This window comes from Saimiri boliviensis, chromosome 1, assembly GCF_048565385.1.
Source record: "Saimiri boliviensis isolate mSaiBol1 chromosome 1, mSaiBol1.pri, whole genome shotgun sequence".
Lineage (NCBI taxonomy): Eukaryota > Metazoa > Chordata > Mammalia > Primates > Cebidae > Saimiri > Saimiri boliviensis.
This window is the reverse complement of record NC_133449.1, coordinates 90527769-90549006: the sequence shown is the minus strand read 5'-3', so window position 1 is coordinate 90549006 and position 21238 is coordinate 90527769. Positions and strand designations below refer to the sequence as shown.

The window sequence follows — 21238 nt, the reverse complement described above, 5'->3', positions numbered from 1 at the left end:
TGGGCCGAGATCGAGCCATTGCACGCAAGCCTGGGCAATAAGATCGAAACTCTGTCTCAAAAACAAAAACAAAAAATTAGCTGGGCATGGTGGTGCCTGCCTGTAGTCCCAGTTAGTCGGGAGGCTGAGGCAGGGAATCGCTTGAACCTGGGAGGTGGGGGTTGCAGTCAACTGATATCTCAACACTGCACTCCAGCCTGGGCAACAATAGTGAAACTTTATCTCAAAAAAAAAAAATTATTTATTTATTTATTTTTGAGACAGAGTCTTGCTCCTTCACCCTGCCTGGAGTGCAGTGGCATGATCTCAGCTCACTGCAACCTCTGCTTCCTCAGTTAAAGTGATTCTCTTGCCTCAGCCTCCCAAGTAGTTGGGATTACAAGCATGCACCACCATGCCAGTTAATTTTCTTTTTTTTTTTTTTTTTTTTTTTTGAGACAGAGTCTCACTCTGTTACCCAGACTGGAGTGCAGTGCCACAATCTTGGTTCACTGCAACCTCTGCTGCTCAGGTTTAAGCAATTCTCCTGCCTCAGCCTCCTACTAGGATTACAGGCGCCTGCCACTGTGTCCAGCTAATTTTTGTATTTTCAGTAGAGACAGGTTTCACCATTTTGGCCAGGCTGGTCTTGAACTCCTGACCTCACGATCCAGCCACGTTGGCCTCCCAAAGTGCTGAGATTATAGGTGTGAGCCACTGCACCTGGCCTAATTTTTGTATTTTCAGTAGAAATGGGGTTTCACCATGTTGGCCAGGTTCATCTTGAACTCCTGACCTCAAGGGATCCACCCGCCTTGGCCTCCTAAAATGCTTGGATTACAGAGGTGAGCCACTGCCCCCAGTCTCAGCCTGATATACTTTAAATAAGAATTTATCAGGCCGGGCGCGGTGGCTCAAGCCTGTAATCCCAGCACTTTGGGAGGCCAAGGCGGGTGGATCACGAGGTCAAGAGATCGAGACCATCCTGGTCAACATGGTGAAACCCCGTCTCTACCAAAAATACAAAAAATTAGCTGGGCATGGTGGCGCGTGCCTGTAATCCCAGCTACTCAGGAGGCTGAGGCAGGAGAATTGCCTGAACCCAGTAGGCGGAGGTTGTGGTGAGCCGAGATCGCGCCATTGCACTCCAGCCTGGGTAACAAGAGCGAAACTCCGTCTCACAAAAAAAAAAAAAAAAAAAAAGAATTTATCAGCTGGGCTTGGTGGCTCACTTCTGTAATCCCAGTACTTTGGGAGGCTGAGGCTGGCAGATCACGAGGTCAGGAGATCGTGACCATCCTGGCCAACATGGTGAAACCCCATCTCTACTAAAATTACAAGAATTAGCTGGGTGTAGTGGTGTGCACCTGTAGTCCCAGCTATTTGAGAGGCTGAGGTAGGAGAACTGCTTGAACCTGGGACGGGGAGGGGACGGGGGCAGAAACTGCAGTCAGCCAAGATTGTGCAACTGCACTCCAGCCTGGGAGACAAAGTGAGACTGTGTCTCAAAATAAAATAAAATAAAATAACTCAAGTTGGAAATATAACTTCTTTCTCAGAATACAGCTTTGCTCCAGATTCTGTAAGCACACAGACAGTTAAGCATACAGAATCTGGAGGAAAACTGGACTCTAGATGTATCACTTAATGTCTCTGTGATCTGGTGCCCGGCCGGGTATTTGAATTTTAACCGGTAGGCCAGAGATTTCTAAATTGAGCTGATTGTCAGGAACATATAGGGAGCTTTCAAAAATGATTCCAGGCTGGGCTTGGTGGCTCATGCCTATAATCCCAGCACTTTGGGAAGCCGAGATGGGCGGATCACAAGGGTCAAGAGATCAAGACCATACTGGCCAACATGGTGAAATCCTGTCTCTACTGAAAACACAAAAGTTTGCTAGGTGTTCTGATGTGTGCCTGTAATCCTAGCTACTTGTGAGGCTGAGGCAGGAGAATTGCCTGAATCTGAGAGGTGCAGGTTGCAATGGGCCGAGATCGTGCCACTGCACTTCAGCCTGGTGACAGAGCCAGGAAAAAATGAAAAAAGATTCCGAGGCCCTGACTCCAGAAATTAAGACCCACTTGTGTGTGGGTGTGCCACAGGAATATCACTCCCCGCTTCCCACCCTGCGCGGCTGCTTCACGGTGATTCTGCTGCTGAAATTAGGTTTTGGAGCTACTTCCAGCGGGGAAGGGTAAATTAAACTGGAGAATGCAAAAACCTTTTCTAAGAGTTGATTTTGCAGGATGGATCCTGAGCTCCTTCAGGTGTTTGCTAACATTTTATTTATTTATTGTGTAGAGAAGAGTCTCCCTCTGTCATCTATGATGGAGTGCAATGGTACGATCTTGGCTCACTGCCTGCTACCTCCACCTCCTGGGTTCGAGCGATTCTCCTGCCTCAGCCTCTTGAGTAGCTGTGATTACAGGCATGCACCACCATTCCCGGCAAATTTTCGTTATCTTTAGTAGAGCCGGGGTTTCGTCATGTTGGCCAGGCTGGTTTCCAGCTCCTGACCTCAGGTGATCCACCCTCCTTGGCCTCCCAATGTGTTGGAATTACAGGCGTGAGCAACCGCGACTGGCGTTTGCTAACATTTTAAAATTTCAACTTTCCTCTTCCTTAACTGATCTCGTCCCCCTCCCCCAAGACCGGGTCTCTCACTCTGTCGCCCCAGCTGCAGTGCGCTGGCGTGAACATAGCTGCCTGCAGACTCGATCTCCTGGGCTCAATCCTCCGGCTTCGGGCTCCCAAAGTACTGGGATTATGGCATGTGCCACCACGCCCAGAGTCAAACGCTTGTCTTTTATTTATTTTATTTTGTATTTTTCCGGAAAGGGTCCTTACGCTGTCGCCCAGGCTGGAGTGCAGTGGCACAATTTATCGCTCACCGTAGCGTCGACCTCCCTGGCTCAGGTGATCCTCTCGCCTCAGCCCCGCCAGTATCTGGGATCACAGGCGTGGGTTTCACGATATTGCCCAGGGTGGTGTCGATCTTCCGGGCTCAAGTGATCCCCCCCACCTCGGCTTCGCAAAGTGCTGGGATTACAGGCGTGAGCTACCGCGCCCGGCCATAAACGCTTATCTTCTAACGCACCATTTCATTTAATTGCTATATTCATTATCTGAATCTTCTCATATTAGAATATAAGCAGAACAAAGACAGTGATTTTTCTTTTCACTGGCGATCCTCAGAGCCAAGAACAGTCTGAGACATAGCGGGCCATATAAATGTTTTTTAATGAGTGAATCATCAACGAGTGGATGAAACGTTAATATGGCTAATAGGCAGCAGTAAGGAGGCTGTGTAGAATAAACCCGGAATCCCGATGTTGGCAGTCTGCTTAAAAACAAAAAGGAAGGCAGCTGGAGAGGGCACACGTTTGAACAAAATACTGGGAGGAGGAAGGCTAGTCTTTTGTTTTCAAGTTTCCTTCCGCTGTTACTCCCATGCTTCCGGGCACATCACTAGCTCAATACCTGCCAGAAATCTCTCACCTGGTGGCTGCATCCACCCTTGCAACCACCCATTCGGGGGCTCCAAACCTTGCCGCTGATAAAACTCGGAAAACTGATCTCTGCTAAGGATCCGCGTCCGCGGGTCTGCGCGCGAGGCGCAAGCATGCGCAGTGGCTAGAGTCCTCAGCGTGCGCGGGAAGCTGGGCCGCGTCCGCTTATGATTGGCTGCCTTGGCGGACTCCCGCCCACCGAAACACAGCGCAGGATGCTGATTGGGTGTGGTCGCCGAGGCCGGACGCCGCTCGGGGGACGAGGGAGGGGAGGCGGGAAACAGCTTAGTGGGTGCGGGGTCGCGCGGTTCCTTCAGCCAGGCAGCGAGGAGGTTCCGACATGGCGGTGCAGCCGAAGGAGACGCTGCAGCTGGAGAGCGCGGCCGAGGTCGGCTTCGTGCGCTTCTTTCAAGGCATGCCGGAAAAGCCGACCACTACGGTGCGCCTTTTCGACCGGGGCGACTTCTATACGGTGCACGGCGAGGACGCGCTGCTGGCGGCCCGGGAAGTGTTCAAGACCCAGGGGGTGATCAAGTACATGGGGCCGGCAGGTGAGGACCGGGACGGCGAGTGCTGGGGAGGGACCCGGGGCTTGTGGCGCGACTCCATTCCCGCCTCGGAAAGTGGGCGGCGAACAGCCTCTCCAGCATGGGGGCGGGACGTTGGTGCCCCGGCGCTCGTGGGGATTCCGCCTTCCCCAGCCTCTGCCTGGTCTCGGAGGGACGCCCCCTCAGCCCCGAACCCCGTGCCTCTCCAGCTGCCCCGGATCTGAACTTGAGATCATGGAGTGTTTACGTCGTGCCAGGCGTTTTAATGCACTGTTAGAGTTCATTTTCAAGCCGTCGCATACCTCGTCTTAGTCCTGTAGTGCTCATTACATACATGGCCAGAGTCTCTTACTACAAACGGCAGCCAGGAGTGATATTTAAAATGGAGGGGGGTTTGGGAGACCCTTTTATGCCACCCACGTAATTCTGTCCCCACGGCACTCCCATTTATGCCGCTGGTCCGGCTAAGAGGCTGATAATGGAGCGCTCTTGAGGTGCAGTATAATGAAGTGGTCAGGACCAGCGGACTCGAGCTGGGCTTCTTGGGATTAAGTCGCTGCCCCTCGCTCATTAACGTGTGGCCCCATCTATCCAGCATCATCTCTCCCTGGAAAGTTACAAATGTCTCACCCTATGTAGGCCAAATGTTCTGGATAGGCCTAGTTGACCTCTTCTCCCTGTTTTCTTTGAGCTTTCTTGCCGCTAAGTAGTTATGCTAATGAAAAGAGCATCCTAGGAGGAGTAGAGTTGTGGGTTCTAGTCCTGACTAGAGGACTAGTACAAATGCGATGCTCCTGATGAAAAATGTTTCATTCGTTAGATAGAAACGTGTCAGGCAGGGTTATGGACACTAGATGAAAAAGAAATACCTTTACTTTCATAGAGATCACTATTGCAAAGCAAGGCAGAAATAATTACAATTCAAGTTGGTGGCTTATGGAGGTGAGCTTGTAAGAAGTTGCAAGAGGCGCCAAGGAAGGACCGCCAAAGACTGGAGACGTCGGAGAGGGCATTATGAGACACCAAAGTCTACGTTGAGTCTTGAGGGACTAGGAGTTTGTTAGGGAGAGGGCTTGAAAAGAGGTAGACTGGCGTCACTGGTGTAAAAAAGGAAGGTGAGGAGACTGGCCCAGGTGGGTGGGGTTAGGTAACAAAAGACTCTTCTGGTTGTGTTGAGCTGTTGGAATTTTATGCTGTAGGCAGTGAAAAGTCTGAAGATTTTTAAGTAAGCATCCAGCGGTGTGTGGGGTCATTTTAGCTGTAGTGTAGAGGCTGGCTTAGAAGAGGGAAAGAGTAGAGGTGTTAGGACCAGCTAAGACAAGCCAGCAGGCTGGGCGCTGTGGCTTACACCTGTAATCCTAGCACTTGGTGGGAGGCCGAGGTAGGTGGATCAGGAGGTCAGGAGTTAAAAGAAGAGCCTGGCCAAGATAGTGAAACCCCGTCTCTACTAAAAATGCAAAAATTGTCTGGGCGTGGTAGCAGGAACTTGTAATCCTAGCTACTCGGGAGGCTGAGGCAGAGAATTGCTTGAACGAAGGAGGCAGAGGTTGCAGTGAGTTGAGGTCCCACCACTGCATTCCAGGCTGGTGACAGAGAGAGACTCCATCTCAAAAAAAAAAAAAAAGAAAAGGAAAGAAAAGACAAGCTAGCAATAGTTACAGGTCGCTTAATTATGATGGTGTAAGTTGCTTTCTAATTTAAAGTTGTATGAATTAGGCTACTCAAGGCTAGTACACATGGCTTTCTTATTTTTGTATTCAGTTTAGATAGTCTTAATATTTAAAGTGATGTAAAAAAAAATTTTTTTTTTTTTTGAGACGGAGTCTCACGCTGTCGTCTCTCAGGCTGGAGTGCAACCGTGCTATCTCGCTCACTGAAACCTCTCTGCCTCCTGGGTTCAAGCAATTCTCCTGCCTCAGCCTCCTGAGTAGCTGAGATTACAGGTGCACTCCACCATGCCCAGCTAGTTTTTTGTATCTTTGGTAGAGACAGGGTTTCACCATATTGACCAGGCTGGTCTCGAATTTCTGACTTTGTGATCCACCCATCTCGGCTTCCCAAAGTGCTGGGATTACAGGTATGAGCCACCACCCCCGGCCTAAAGTGTTGTAAAAAGTTATAAGCTACTGTATATATTTGTGTAATTTGCATCACTGATTTTTCTAGCTTTTTTTTTTTTTTTTTTTTTTTTTGTTAAGAGATGGGGTCTCACTGTTTTACCCAGGGCATTCTTGAATCCTGGCCTCAAGTAATCCTTGTGTCTTTGTCTCCCAAAGCGCTGGGATTACAGGTGGGAGCCACTAGGACCAGCCTAATAGTTCGAATACTTTTCTTTTTTTTTTCTTTTCTTTTTTTTTTTTTGTGAGACAGAGTTTCGCTCTTGTTACCCAGGCTGGAGTGCAATGGCGCAATCTCGGCTCACCGCAACCTCCGCCTCCTGGGTTCAGGCAATTCTCCTGCCTCAGCCTCCTGAGTAGCTGGGATTATAGGCACGCGCCACCATGCCCAGCTAATTTTTTTGTATTTTTAGTAGAGACGGGGTTTCACCATGTTGACCAGGTTGGTCTCGATCTCTTGACCTTGTGATCCACCCGCCTCGGCCTCCCAAAGTGCTGGGATTACAGGCTTGAGCCACCGCGCCCGGCCTTCTTTTCTTTTTCTTTCTTTTTTTTTTTTTTTTTTGAGACGGAGTTTCGCTCTTGTTACCCAGGCTGGAGTGCAATGGCGCGATCTCGGCTCACCGCAACCTCCGCCTCCCGGGTTCAGGCAGTTCTCCTGCCTCAGCCTCCTGAGTAGCTGGGATTACAGGCACGTGCCACCATGCCCAGCTAATTTTTTTGTACTTTTAGTAGAGACGGGGTTTCACCATGTTGACCAGGATGGTCTCGATCTCTCGATCTCATGATCCACCACCTTGGCCTCCCAAAGTGCTGGGATTACAGGCTTGAGCCACCGCGCCCGGCCTACTTTTATTTTCTAATTTAATTTAGATAGTGAAAAGATTAATGGATACTGAGTATTGTATCTGTTTATTGGGAAGAAAATTTATATGAACCTCCAGGAATCTTTTATATTGGTGCATAGATTTTTTTTTTTTTTTTTTCCCTCCAAAAAAAAAATCACAGGCTCTCACTCTGTCTCCCAGGTTGGAGTGTAGTGGTATGATCTTGTCTCACTGCTGCCTCCGCCTCCTGGGCTCAACTGGTCCTCCTGTCTCAGGCTTTGAGTAGCTGGGACTACAGATGTGCACCACTATGCCTGGCTGATTATTGTATTTTTTGTAGAGACTGGATTTTGCCATATTGCCCATGCTGGTCTTTTTTTTTTTTTTTTTCTTTTTTTTTGAGACGGAGTTTCGCTCTTGTTACCCAGGCTGGAGTGCAATGGCGTGATGTTGGCTCACCGCAACCTCCACCTCCTGGGCTCAGGCAATTCTCCTGCCTCAGCCTCCCGAGTAGCTGGGATTACAAGTACACGCCACCATGCCCAGCTAATTTTTTGTATTTTTAGTAGAGACGGGGTTTCACCATGTTGACCAGGTTGGTCTCGATCTCTTGACCTTGTGATCCACCCGCCTCGGCCTCCCAAAGTGCTGGGATTACAGGCTTGAGCCACCGCGCCCGGCCTTCTTTTCTTTTTCTTTCTTTTTTTTTTTTTTTTTTGAGACGGAGTTTCGCTCTTGTTACCCAGGCTGGAGTGCAATGGCGCGATCTCGGCTCACCGCAACCTCCGCCTCCCGGGTTCAGGCAGTTCTCCTGCCTCAGCCTCCTGAGTAGCTGGGATTACAGGCACGTGCCACCATGCCCAGCTAATTTTTTTGTACTTTTAGTAGAGACGGGGTTTCACCATGTTGACCAGGATGGTCTCGATCTCTCGATCTCATGATCCACCACCTTGGCCTCCCAAAGTGCTGGGATTACAGGCTTGAGCCACCGCGCCCGGCCTACTTTTATTTTCTAATTTAATTTAGATAGTGAAAAGATTAATGGATACTGAGTATTGTATCTGTTTATTGGGAAGAAAATTTATATGAACCTCCAGGAATCTTTTATATTGGTGCATAGATTTTTTTTTTTTTTTTTCCCTCCAAAAAAAAAATCACAGGCTCTCACTCTGTCTCCCAGGTTGGAGTGTAGTGGTATGATCTTGTCTCACTGCTGCCTCCGCCTCCTGGGCTCAACTGGTCCTCCTGTCTCAGGCTTTGAGTAGCTGGGACTACAGATGTGCACCACTATGCCTGGCTGATTATTGTATTTTTTGTAGAGACTGGATTTTGCCATATTGCCCATGCTGGTCTTTTTTTTTTTTTTTTTCTTTTTTTTTGAGACGGAGTTTCGCTCTTGTTACCCAGGCTGGAGTGCAATGGCGTGATGTTGGCTCACCGCAACCTCCACCTCCTGGGCTCAGGCAATTCTCCTGCCTCAGCCTCCCGAGTAGCTGGGATTACAAGTACACGCCACCATGCCCAGCTAATTTTTTGTATTTTTAGTAGAGACGGGGTTTCACCTTGTTAACCAGGATGGTCTGGATCTCTTGACCTCGTGATCCACCTGCCTTGGCCTCCCAAAGTGCTGGGATTACAGGCTTGAGCCACCGTGCCTGGCCCAGTTTTTTTTTTTTTTTTAATTTAAATAGAGACGGGGTTTCAGCATGTTGGCCAGGATGGTCTTAATCTCCTGACCTTGTGGTCCACCCACCTCAGCCTCCCAAAATGTTGAGGTTACAGGTGTGAGCCACCACACCTAGCCTTTTTTTTTTTTTTTTTAAATAGTGTAGCATAGATTTTTAAAAACATAATGCTTCCTTTGTTATCCTTGAAGGTTGAAATGTGGATGTTTACCAGGGACATTTCTAAGAAAATGACAGTTTAGACAGTCACCTCATCTTATTCATGTTGAAAGTTTTTATTTATTTTAATTTTATTTTTTATTTTTTTTTGAGATGGAGTCCCACTCTGTCCCCCAGGCTGGAGTGCAGTGTTGTGATCTTGGCTTACTGCAACCTCTGCCTCCCAGGTTCAAGCAATTCTCCTGCCTCAGCCTCCTGAGTAGCTGGGATTACAGGCATGCACCACCACACCCAGCTAATTAAAAAAAAAAAATTTTTTTTTAAATTTCATTATTTTTTTTAGACGAGATTTCACCATGTTGGTCAGGCCAGTCTTGAACTCCCGACCTCAGGTGATCCGCCTTGGCCTCCAAAGTGCTTGGATTACAGGCATGAGCCACCACAGCCAGCCTAATTTTTGTGTTTTTAGTAGAGATGGCGTTTCACCATGTTGGTCAGGATGGTTTTGAACTCCTGACGCTGTGATCCACCCGCCTCGGCTTTACAAAGTGCTGGGATTACAGGTGTGAGCCATCAAGTCCGGCCTCATGTTGAAAGTTTTTTTTTTTTTTGTATTTTTAGTAGAGATGGGGTTTCACCATGTTGACCAGGATGGTCTCGATCTCTTGACCTCATGATCCACCCGCCTCAGCCTCCCAAAGTGCTGGGATTACAGGCTTGAGCCACCGCGCCCGGCCGAAAGTTTTTAAAGATGAGTTAAACTTGTCAAAGAAATTAGTAAGGAAATGTTTGTTATTCCCAAGGATCTATTTTTTTTAAAGACATTTATTCAGCATCATGATCAGACTATTAATATTTAGCAATCAACAGCATGGGTGCAAAAAAACCCAAAAAATTTACGTTAAAACCCTTCGTTGGAATGCTTTACACTTTTCATAGAAAAACTAAAATGACCTGTTATACAGTTAGTCACAAATATAGTCCTAGAGTTTTTTGTCCGTACACATAAGTATTTTTCTAAACCATGTCTTCTTTGTAGCAGCTAGGTCCTGCCACCGCTGTGCTTGGCTGAGTTCACAAATCTGTTGTAACCTGTAGCTTCCCTGTCACTTCTCTGGCTCTCTCCTGCTAAGCTTTGTTTCCTAATTAAAATCTTCTGCCACTGTCATAGCCACCTTGGTTTCATGGCTTGACAGAGTATTGGCCTACACCACCATAGGGACCAGAGCTTCTGCCTCCAAAGTTTCCTCCCTTTATGGGTCCAAAATTTGAAGACTTGATTGTTGTAACTGCCAAAATCATTGTAGCTTCCATGACCTCCAAAATTGCTTCCATCATTACCAAATCCATTATAGCCATCCCATTGCTACCATATCCACCACCTCCATGGCTGCCACCAAAGCTACCACAGCCACTGAAGTTTCCTCCGTGACAAAAGTTGTCATTTTCACTGAAACCATCTCCATGACCACCACCAAAGTTTCCTGAACAACTTTGGCCGCTTTGGCTGAATGAAGCTCTAGCCATCTCTCTCTCTCTTATTTTTATTTTTTTGGAGACGGAGTCTTGCTCTGTTGCCCAGGCTGGAGTGCAGTGTCGTGATCTTAGCTTGTTGCAAACTCCACTCCTGGGTTCAAATGATTCTCCTGCCTCCCAAATAGCTGTAACTATAGGCATGTGTCACCATGCCCAGCTAATTTTTGTATTTTTAGTAGAGATGGGGTTTCACCATGTTAGCCAGGTTAGTCTCGAACTCCTGACCTCAGACAGTTCACCCACCTCAGCCTCCCAAAGTCTGGGATTACAGGCATGAGCCACTGTGCCTGGCCATCATTAGCAATCTTTGCTTTGACAGGACTTTCCTAACTTCACAATTGCAGCCATTCATGGTATGAAATTTTTTTTTTTTTTTTTTTTTTTTCTGTTTTTTGAGACGGAGTGTTGCTCTGTCATCAGGCTAGAGTGCCGTGGTTCGATCTCGCCTCACTGTAACCTCCACCTCCCAGGTTCAAGTGATTCTCCTGCCTCAACCTCCTGAGTAGCTGGCACTAAAGGCATGCGCCACCATGCACAGCAAATATATATATTTTTTGTAATTTTGGTAGAGATGGGGTTTCACCATGATGGCCAGGCTGGTCTCTAACTCCAGACCTCTGGTGATTCACCCGCCTCAGCCTCCCACAGTGCTGGGATTATAGTTGCGCCTGGCCTTCAGTGTATCTTCTTTAATGCCACCAACAAATATCTTTTTCACAGTTAAATGGGCACCTGGTCTTTGAGAATCTTTTCTTGAGACAGCTCTCTGGTTCTACAACTCTTCCATCCAGCTTGTGTGGCATTGCATTCATGGCTGCATCCACTTCCTCCACAGTGGCATAGGTGACAAACCCCAAACCCTGGGAGCATTTGGTGTTTGGATCTCTCTTTACCACACAGTCTGTGAGTGTTTCCCATTGCTCAGAATGGCTCTTCAGGCCCTTATTGTTTCTTTCAAAGCTCAGCCCTGCAATGAAGAGCTTCTTCAGCTGTTCAGGCTCTTGAGGAGACTCTGACTTAGATATTGGCAGGGAGAAGAGAGATTTTAGTGATGCTCCCTTGGCAGCATCCATAGGCAAAAAGCGGATCTATTTTTTACATTACAGCCTTATGCCAAGGGCACATTTTTAGTAAAGATTGTCCTAATATTTATCTCCTTATTAATGATAGTTATAAAACGTTTGGTAATTTGTTTCTAGAAATTGAGCAAAGTAAGAAAGAGAGGGTCTCAAAACCAAAAAATGTACCGTGGTTCCCAAAAGCTGAGGAACTGTTTTTTTTTAATTTTTTTAAAATTCTTTTTAAAGACGAGGTTTCACCATGTTGGTCAGGCTGGTCTTGAACTTCCGACCTCAGGTGATCCACCCGCCTTGGCCTCCAAAGTGCTTGGATTACAGGCGTGAGCCACCACACCCGGCATTTTTTTTTTTTTTTTTTTTTTTTTTTTGGAGACGGAGTTTCATTCTTGTTACCCAGGCTGGAGTGCAATGGCGTGATCTTGGCTCACCGCAACCTCCGCCTCCTGGGTTCAGGCAATTCTCCTGTCTCAGCCTCCTGAGTAGCTGGGAATACAGGCATGTGCCACCATGCCCAGCTAATTTTTTGTATTTTTAGTAGAGACAGGGTTCCACCATGTTGACCAGGATGGTCTCGATCTCTTGACCTTGTGATCCACCCACCTCGGCCTCCCAAAGTGCTGGGATTACAGGCTTGAGCCACCGCGCCCGGCCTTTTTTTTTTTAAATGAACTGTTTAAGGTGAATATAACCAAGGATTTTTAATAATAAATGTTGATGTAACTTTGCCAGTACTTCTTAGAAGGAATTTTTCTTTTCTTTTTTTTTATTTTCTGGAGATGGAGTCTTGCTCTGTTGCCCAGGCTGGAGTACAGTGGTGTCATCTTGGCTCACTGCAACCTCTGCCTCCTAGGTTCAAGCTGTTCTTCTGCCTCAACCTCCTGAGTAGCTGGGATTACAGATGCATGTTGCCACCCCAGCTAATTTTTTATATTTTAGTAGAGACGGGGTTTCACCACATTGCCCAGGCTGGTCTTGAACTCCTGAGTTCAGGTAATCTACCTGCCTCGGCCTCCCAAAGTGCTAGAATTACTTGAGCCACCATGCCTGGCTGGAATTTTTCTTTTAAATATGCCATGTGGGTAAAGGATTAACAAAACTTTCCTTTGCTGCCCTATTCCCCTGGAAACCTGATAAGGCAACATTGCTTATAAAAATGACTCCAGATTGAACTATATACACCAGATGAGGATGCCCTAGTTTGAACTCTCTAAATGTAGTATCTTTAATAATGGATATGGGCTGGGTGCTGTGGCTCATGTCTGTAATCCCTGCACTTTGGGAGGCCAAGGCAGGCAGGTCACGAGGTCAGGAGATCAAGACCATTCTGGCCAACATGGTGAAACCCCGTCTCTACTAAAAATACAAGTATTAGCTGGGCGTGGTGGTGTGTGCCTAATCCCAGCTACTTGGGAGGCTGAAGTAGGAGAATCATTTGAACCAGGGAGTCAGAGGTTACAGTGAGCCGAGATTGCACCACTGCACTCCAGCCTGGCGACAGTGAGTTTCTGTCTCAAATAATAATAATAATATAAATAAATAAATAATGGGTATGTTCCCTATGGGTCCTTGGAAACTCTGCCTATGGCATGGTGCAGAAGGTACTGGCTCCTAGGAGCATGAGCCTTCTAAGCTAAGGTAGCCACTTGGCACCACTAACATGAATTCTGCTCCTTGTGCCTGAGCTGTCCTGGGCAGAAGGGCTTTGTGGATGCTAACTGGACAGTGGCTGTATGCTAAGAGGAATGTGCGATGCTGCCCATCTGGCAAGTTATTTCTGAGTAGATTGATGGCCACATGTATGGTGATCTGAGTCTGAATGCCTAATGGAAGCTAGTGGACATTGTGTATACTTGCTCTTTTTGTTTTGTTTTGTTTTTTGTTTTTTATTTTTTTTGAGATGGAATTTCTCTCTGTTGCCAGGCTGGAGTGCAACTGGCTCACTGCAGCTTCTGCTTCCTGGGTTCAATTCTCGCGCCTCCTGAGTAGCTGGGACTACAGGCGCGTGCCACCACATTCAGCTAATTTTTGCATTTTCAGTAGAGACGGGGTTTCACCATGTTGATAAGGATGGTCTCGATCTCTTGACTTTGTGATCCACCCGCCTCAGCGTCCCAAAGTGCTAGGATTACAGGCATGAGCCACCACACCCAGCTTGCACTTACTAGTTTTTTGGTGTTAAAATAATCATTTTGGCTGGGTGAGGTTGCTCACGCCCAGGACTTTGGGAGGCCGAGGTGGGAGAGTTGCTTGAGCCCAGGAGATCAAGGCTGTAGTGAGTGGTGATGCATTCTAGCCTGGGTGACAGAGTGAAACCCTGTCTCAAAAAAAAAAAAAATGTGAAATTATGGTTATATTATATATAGATGGTTTTATTGAATTTCCTTACCTGGTAAATGAAAATCTTGGCAGTCCTGAGTTGGTACCCAACTTTTGGTTTTTGTCTGTGAAGTATTGCTGGCTGACTGGTTTGTGAAATGAAGTGCCTGAAACCCATTCTTTTTTTCGAGATGGAGTTTGGCTCTTGTTGCCCAGGCTGGAGTACAATGGCGTGATCTTGGCCCACCGCAACCTCCACCTCTTGGGTTTAAGCAATTCTTCTGTCTCAGCCTTCTGAGTAGCCACCATGCCCTGCTAATTTTGTATTTTTAGTAGAGACGGGTTTCTCCGTGTTGATCAGGCTGGTGTCAAACTCTTGACCTCAGGGCATTTGCCTGCCTAAGCCTCCCAAAGTGCTGGGAATACGGGTGTGAGCCACTGCACCGGCCTGGAAACCATTCTTATTCTGGCTTTTAATCTTAACATAGTCTCAGATTATAAAATTGTAATGTTAGCAAGAGTATAGTGAAGTAATATTGTATACTACTGGAAGAGGTACCGATTTTCTAGAAAGCAATTTGATAGTATATTCATAAAAATCTTCATAAATATATAAAGAATTCCTACAATTCAGTGTAAAGAAAGTGCCAGCAAAAAAAGATATTTAAATGTTCAATAAATGTATTAAAATTAAAAGGGCCTTAACTTTGTTAGTCATCAGGGAAATGCAAATTAAAACTAGAGTGTGATACCACTGCGTTACCACTAGCATCACTAAAATGCAAAAATGGTGGAAAATGCCAGGAGTTGGCAGGATGTGGAACACCTGCAGCACCCATACTTAGCTGGTGGGAGTATAAATCAGTACAACCACCTTGGCAAACTTTTGGGCAGTATCTATTAAAGTTGAACACACAGCTTTCTGTGCCACCGTAATGGTGCACATGAATGTCCTGGCTGCATCGGCAATGCTGAAAAGACTGCTTCAGAGTCATTGTCCAGTCTCTAATTGTTGATGAAGCATGGTTACATTGGTGAATTTGAAATCACTGATGATCACAAGGCTGTGAACCTCTTTGGCAGTATAACAAGTATGGAATGATCAGGCCCAGATTTGATGTGCAACTCAAAGATCTAGAAAAGTGGCACAACAGTCTGATCCCATCCAGCCAGCTTTTAAGAATAATGTATTTATTTTCATAGTTTTTTTTTTGGCAGAAATGAAGTCTTGCCATGTTGCCCAGGCTGGTCTTAAACTCCTGGGCTCAAAGATCCTCCTGCCTCAGCCTCCCAAAGTGATGAGATTATAGGTGTAAACCACTGCACCCACTTTGGTTTCATAGTACTGACAACCTCAGCTGGCATCATAGACCAGGAAGAAGCAAAGATGAAAACACATAGAATGGGAAAATCCTGGGATTATTTTTTTTCTTGAGATGGAGTTTTGCTCTTGTTGCTCAGCCTGGAGTGCAATGGCATGATCTCTGCTAACTGTACCTCTGCTTCCCAGGTTCAAGTGATTCTCCTGCCTTGGCCTCCTGAGTAGCTGGTATTACAGGCACCCACCATCATGCCCGGCTAGTTTTTGTACTTTTAGCAGAGACTGGGTTTCACCGTGTTGGCCAGGTTGGTCTTGAATTCCTGATCTCTGGTGTTCTGCCAATCTCCCAAAGTGCTGGGGTTACAGGCATAAGCCACCACACCTGGGCCAATCCTGGGATTCTTTTTCTAGGGATATGATACATACTAAATGGGAGACCTTGTCTCAAAAAAAAAAAAAAAAAAGAAAAATTGAACATACACATATCCCATGACCCAGTGGTTTTTTAAAGTTTCATTTCTCTATTTAACTTTTGAAAAGAATACTCAAGTGCATTTCCCCCTTCTTTTTAAAACATTGGTTCTCGCTTTATCAGCAGAGCTGTACTACAGTGGCATGATATAGCTCACTGCAGCCTTGAACTCCTGGGCTCAAGCCATCCTCCTGCCTTGAGTAGCTGTAACTATAGGCATGCATCACCACACCCAGCTGACCCAGCAGTTCTCTTTAGCAGTGGAATACTCTGGAGTATACGCCCAGCAGAAATGTGTACATATATGTTCCCCAAAAGACATATACAGGATTACACATAGGCCTAAGTTGGAAACTATCCAAATGCCAACCAGCAGTAGAATGCATAAGTAAATTGTGGTTTATTCAAAGAATATGCTATAGCAATGATCATGAACAACACTGTATACAAGAAATATGAGTCCCAGTGGCTCCAGTCATGGCTGAAAGGGGCCAACATAGATCTCGGGCCATGGCTTCAGGTGGTATTGAGCCTGCTGGGATGCAGGGCACCAAGTCCCTAGGCTGCACACAGCATGGGGACCCTGGGCTGGCCCATGAAACTGCTTTTTCATCCTAGGCCTCTGGGCCTATGATGAGAGGGGAAGCCATGAAGACTTCTGACATGCCCTGGAGACATTTTTCCCATTGTCTTGAGGATTAACATTGGACTCCTCATTATTTATACAAATTTATGCAGCTAACTTGAATTTCTCCTTAGAAAATGGAATTTTTTTTTTTTTTTGCATGTTTTAAAATGTTCATTGTTGTTTGAAATGGAGTTTCGCTCTTGTTGCCCAGGCTGGAGTGCAGTGGCGCAGTCTAGACTAACTGCAACCTCCACCTCCTGGGTTTATTTTTTATTTTTTATTTTATTTGAGATGGAGTTTTGCTTTTGTTACCTAGGGTGGAGTGCAATGGCGTGATCTCGGCTCACCGCAACTTCCGCCTCCTGGGTTCAAGCAGTTCTCCTGCCTCAGCCTCCTGAGTAGCTGGGATTACAGGCACGCGCCACCATGCCCAGCTAATTTTTTTGTATTTTTAGTAGAGACGGGGGTTTCACCACGTTGACCAGGATGGTCTCGATCTCCTGACCTCGTGATCCACCCGCCTCGGCCTCCCAAAGTGCTGGGATTACAGGCGTGAGCCACAGCGCCTGGCCTACTAGCTCTTTCTCTTTGCCTGCTGCCATTCGCGTAAGATGTGGCTTGTTCCTCTTTGCCTTCTGCCATGATTGTGAGTCCTCCCCAGCCATGTGGAACTGTAAGTCCAGTAAACCTGTTTTTCTTCCCAGTCTCGGGTATGTCTTTATCAGCGGCGTGAAATCCAACTAATACAGGACTTGAATGCTTAATACCTCAAATCTATAACATATATTTTATTTTATTTTTAAGGAGCAAAGAATCTACAGAGTGTTGTGCTTAGTAAAATGAATTTTGAATCTTTTGTAAAAGATCTTCTTCTGGTTCGTCAGTATAGAGTTGAAGTTTATAAAAATAGAGCTGGAAATAAGGCATCCAAGGAGAATGATTGGTATTTGGCATTTAAGGTAATTATCTTCCTTTTAAATTTGCTTTTATTTTTACAAGTAGAAAAATGAAAATGTGAATAATTTAATTGTTTTAATATTTTAAGCAGATTGTGATAGTAGAATGGTTTGAGACACTTAAATAGCATTTAGCATGTGGTTTTTTAAAAAGTTGCCGGGCGCGGTGGCTCAAGCCTGTAATCCCAGCACTTTGGGAGGCCGAGGCGGGTGGATCACGAGGTCGAGAGATCGAGACCATCCTGGTCAACATGGTGAAACCCCGTCTCTACTAAAAGTGCAAAAAATTAGCTGGGCTTGGTGGCACGTGCTTGTAATCCCAGCTACTCGGGAGGCTGAGGCAGGAGAATTGCCTGAACCCAGGAGGCGGAGGTTGTGGTGAGCCGAGATCGCGCCATTGCACTCCAGCCTGGGTAACAAGGGCGAAACTCCGTCTCAAAAAAAAAAAAAAAAAAAAAAGTTACAGTTTGCTGGGTGCAGTGGCTCATGCTTGTAATCCCAGCATTTTGGGACTCTAAGGCAAGTGGATTGCCTGAGCCCGGGAGTTCAAGACCAGCCTGGCCAATGTGAAACCCCGTATCTACTAAAGATAAAAAAAAATTAGCTGGGGATATTGGCACATACTTGTGGTCCCAGCTAATCAAGAGGCTGAGATGGGAGAATTGCTTCAGTCCAGGAGGTTGAGGTTGCAGTGAGCAACCTCCCAAAGTTTAACTTTGGGAGGCCAAAGCAGGAGAATTGCTTGAGCCCAGGAGTTTGAGACCACCCTGGGCAATGGAGGGAGATCACAGCTCCATAGAGAGGTAGATTAGACAGATAATTTTTTTTTTTTTTTTGAGACGGAGTTTCGCTCGTTACCCAGGCTGGAGTGCAATGGCACGATCTCGGCTCACTGCAACCTCCGCCTCCTGGGTTCAGGCAATTCTCCTGCCTCAGCCTCCCGAGTAGCTGGGATTACAGGCACGCACCACCATGCCCAGCTAATTTTTAGTATTTTTAGTAGAGACGGGGTTTCACCATGTTGACCAGGATGGTCTCGATCTCTTGACCTCGTGATCCACCCACCTCGGCCTCCCAAAGTGCTGGGATTACAGGCTTGAGCCACCGCGCCCGGCCTTAGATAATTTTTTTATGTGTTTTTTTCCTTTTTGCTTCTTTCCTCTTCTTTTCTTTTTTTTTTCCTGAGACAGTCTCACCCTTTTACCTTGGCTGGAATTCAGTGGTGCGATCTCAGCTCACTGCAACCTTTCAAGTGTTTCTTATGCTTCAGCCACTCTAATAGCTGGGATTATAAGTGGTGCACCAACATGCCCAGATAATTTTTGTATTTTTAGTAGAGACGAGGGTTTGCCAGGTTGACCAAGCTGGTCTTGAACTCCTGGGCTCAAGAGATCTGCACACCTGGGCCTCCCAAAGTGCTGGGATTATAGGTGTGAGCCACTGTCCATGGCTGGTTTTTGGTTTCTTTTTTTTTGGGGTGGGGGGGTCGGATTATATAGCTAGATTAAATAGATGAATAGATCAGATACATAGAGGCTGGGTATGGTGGCTCATGCCTGTAATCCCAGCACTTTGGGATGCCAAGGCAGGTAGATCACCTGAGGTCAGGAATTTGAGATCAACCTGGCTAACATAGTGAAACCCCATTCCTACCAAAAATATAAAAATTAACTGGGCAGGGTGGCGGGCACCTGTTAATCCCAGCTACTTGGGAGGCTGAGGGCAGGAGAATCGCTTGAACCCAGGAGGCAGAGGTTGCAGTGAGCCAGGATTGCACCACTGCACTCCAGCCTGGGCAACAGAGCAAGATGTTTTAAAAACAAAAAGAAAAAAGATTAGCGAGATAAGGTAGTTACATTTTAATACTGTTTAGAAATTCAGTAGATCCTTAATATAATGTAAATTTGGGTACACTGATCTTTGTCGTTGTTCCTAAAATATAACTGTAGATAATAATGTGGACATAAAAGTTGAATATTATCATTAAACAAGGATTTGATTTTACTATTTTTGACATATTTCAAACACATTTACATTATTCCAAGTACTTCATGTATAGACATTTGTCGTACATTTGTATTGTATATACCTTTCTCCCATTAGATTGTAAATTTATGTAAGTCTGAAGCACATGAATGATGATTCTACTCCTTGGTGTGCCTAGGAAGGCACACTGATATGCATGCTTCTAATGTTTTTAAGGACATGATCATGCTTTTTATTTTTGTTTATTTTTTTTTTATTTTTTTATTTTTTTTATTTTTTTATTTTTTTTCTTTTTTTGAGACGGAGTTTCGCTCTTGTTCCCCAGGCTGGAGTGCAATGGCGCGATCTCGGCTCACCGCAACCTCCGCCTCCTGGGTTCAGGCAATTCTCCTGCCTCAGCCTCCTGAGTAGCTGGGATTACAGACACGTGCCACCATGCCCAGCTAATTTTTTGTATTTTTAGTAGAGATGGGGTTTCACCATGTTGACCAAGATGGTCTCGATCTCTTGACCTCGTGATCCACCCGCCTCGGCCTCCCAAAGTGCTGGGATTACAGGCTTGAGCCACCGCGCCCGGCCTATTTTTGTTTATTTAATGACTCTCTTCTATAACTTCCTTACTAGTCTGTAAGGTCATGTTTTTGTTTTTTTCACACACACAATACCTGCACTAAGTAAATTCTCAAGAAACACTGGAATAAATCAGTCTTTTTTTTTTTTTTTTTTTTTTTTTTGAGACGGAGTTTCGCTCTTGTTACCCAGGCTGGAGTGCAATGGCATGATCTCGGCTCACCGCAACCTCCGCCTCCTGGGTTCAAGCAATTCTCCTGCCTCAGCCTCCTGAGTAGCTGGGATTACAGGCACGAGCCACCATGCCCAGCTAATTTTTTTATGTTTTTAGTAGAGACGGGGTTTCACCATGTTGACCAGGATGGTCTTGATCTCTCAACCTCGTGATCCACCCGCCTCGGCCTCCCAAAGTGCTGGGATTACAGGCTTGAGCCACCGCGCCCGGCAAGTCTTTTTTTTTGAGACAGAATTTCACTCTTGTAGCTGAGGTTGGAGTGCCATGGTGCGATCTCAGCTCACCGCAACCTTTGCTTCCCATGTTCCGGTGATTCTCCTGCTTTAGCTTCCTAAGTAGCTGGGATTACAGGCATGCACCACCATGCCTGGCTAATTTTGTATTTTTAGTAGAGATGAGGTGCCTCCATGTTGGTCAGGCTGGTCTCAAACTCCTGACTTCAGGTGATCTGCTTGCCTTGGCCTCCCCAAGTGCTGGGATTATAGCAGTGAGCCACTACACCCAGCTATAAATCAGTCTTTAAAATATTGGGGAGGTAAGTTGTTTATTATTATTTTTAAAGATGGGGTTTCACCACGATGGCCAGGCTGGTCTTGAGCTTCTGACCTCAGGTGATACACCCACCTCATCCTCCCAAAGTGCTAGGATTACAGGCATGAACCATCACGCTCGGCTGTTATTATTAGTTTGAGACAGGGTCTTATTCTGTTGCACAGGCTGGAGGGCAGTGGCGTTATCTCGGCTCACTGCAACCTCCACCTGCTGGCGTCAAGTGAAGTCATCTGCCTCAGCCTCATGAGTAGCAGGTGTGAGCCACTGAGCCCAACCTGAGTTTATCCTTGAAAGGAAACAAATATGGTAATGAGGACAATGCTCCATTCTTGTAGTTAGATTTCATTTCTTTTCTCCTTTGTGCATGATAGGTGGTCTTGCAAATTCTCCAACCTTCTCCTATATCTATTTCTTTCTCTTTTTTTTCTATTTCTCATGAACAGTACAATTAGAAGGTTTTAAATAATGTCTTTCTCTTTTTATTTTATTTCATTTTATTTTATTTTATTTTTTGAGATGAAGCTTCGCTGTTGTCATCCAGGCTGGAGTGTAATAGCGCGATGATAGGCGTGAGCCACTGCGCCTGGCCACAGACAGTGTTTTTTTTTTTTAAATAAGAAATCATGGCCAGGCGCGGTGGCTCAGGCCTGTAATCCCAGCACTTTGGGAGGCTGAGGTGGGCAGATCATGAGGTCAAGAGATCGAGACCATCCTGGCCAACGTGGTGAAACCCTGTCTCTACTAAAAATACAAAAAAATTAG

At 46.0% G+C, this 21238-nt stretch overlaps 1 protein-coding gene across 1 annotated transcript in view; it reads left to right on the top strand.

Annotated features, from left to right (window-relative positions):
- Positions 1-3751: 3751 nt before the first annotated feature.
- Positions 3752-21238, top strand: part of MSH2 (mutS homolog 2) — a 95034-nt gene continuing 77547 nt past the window's right edge. Inside the window, exons 1-2 of the mRNA XM_039478500.2 lie at positions 3752-4040; positions 16982-17136. Of these exons, the coding sequence (XP_039334434.1) occupies positions 3830-4040; positions 16982-17136 (366 nt within the window). The 5' untranslated portion in view covers positions 3752-3829. The remainder of the gene's footprint in view (positions 4041-16981; positions 17137-21238) is intronic.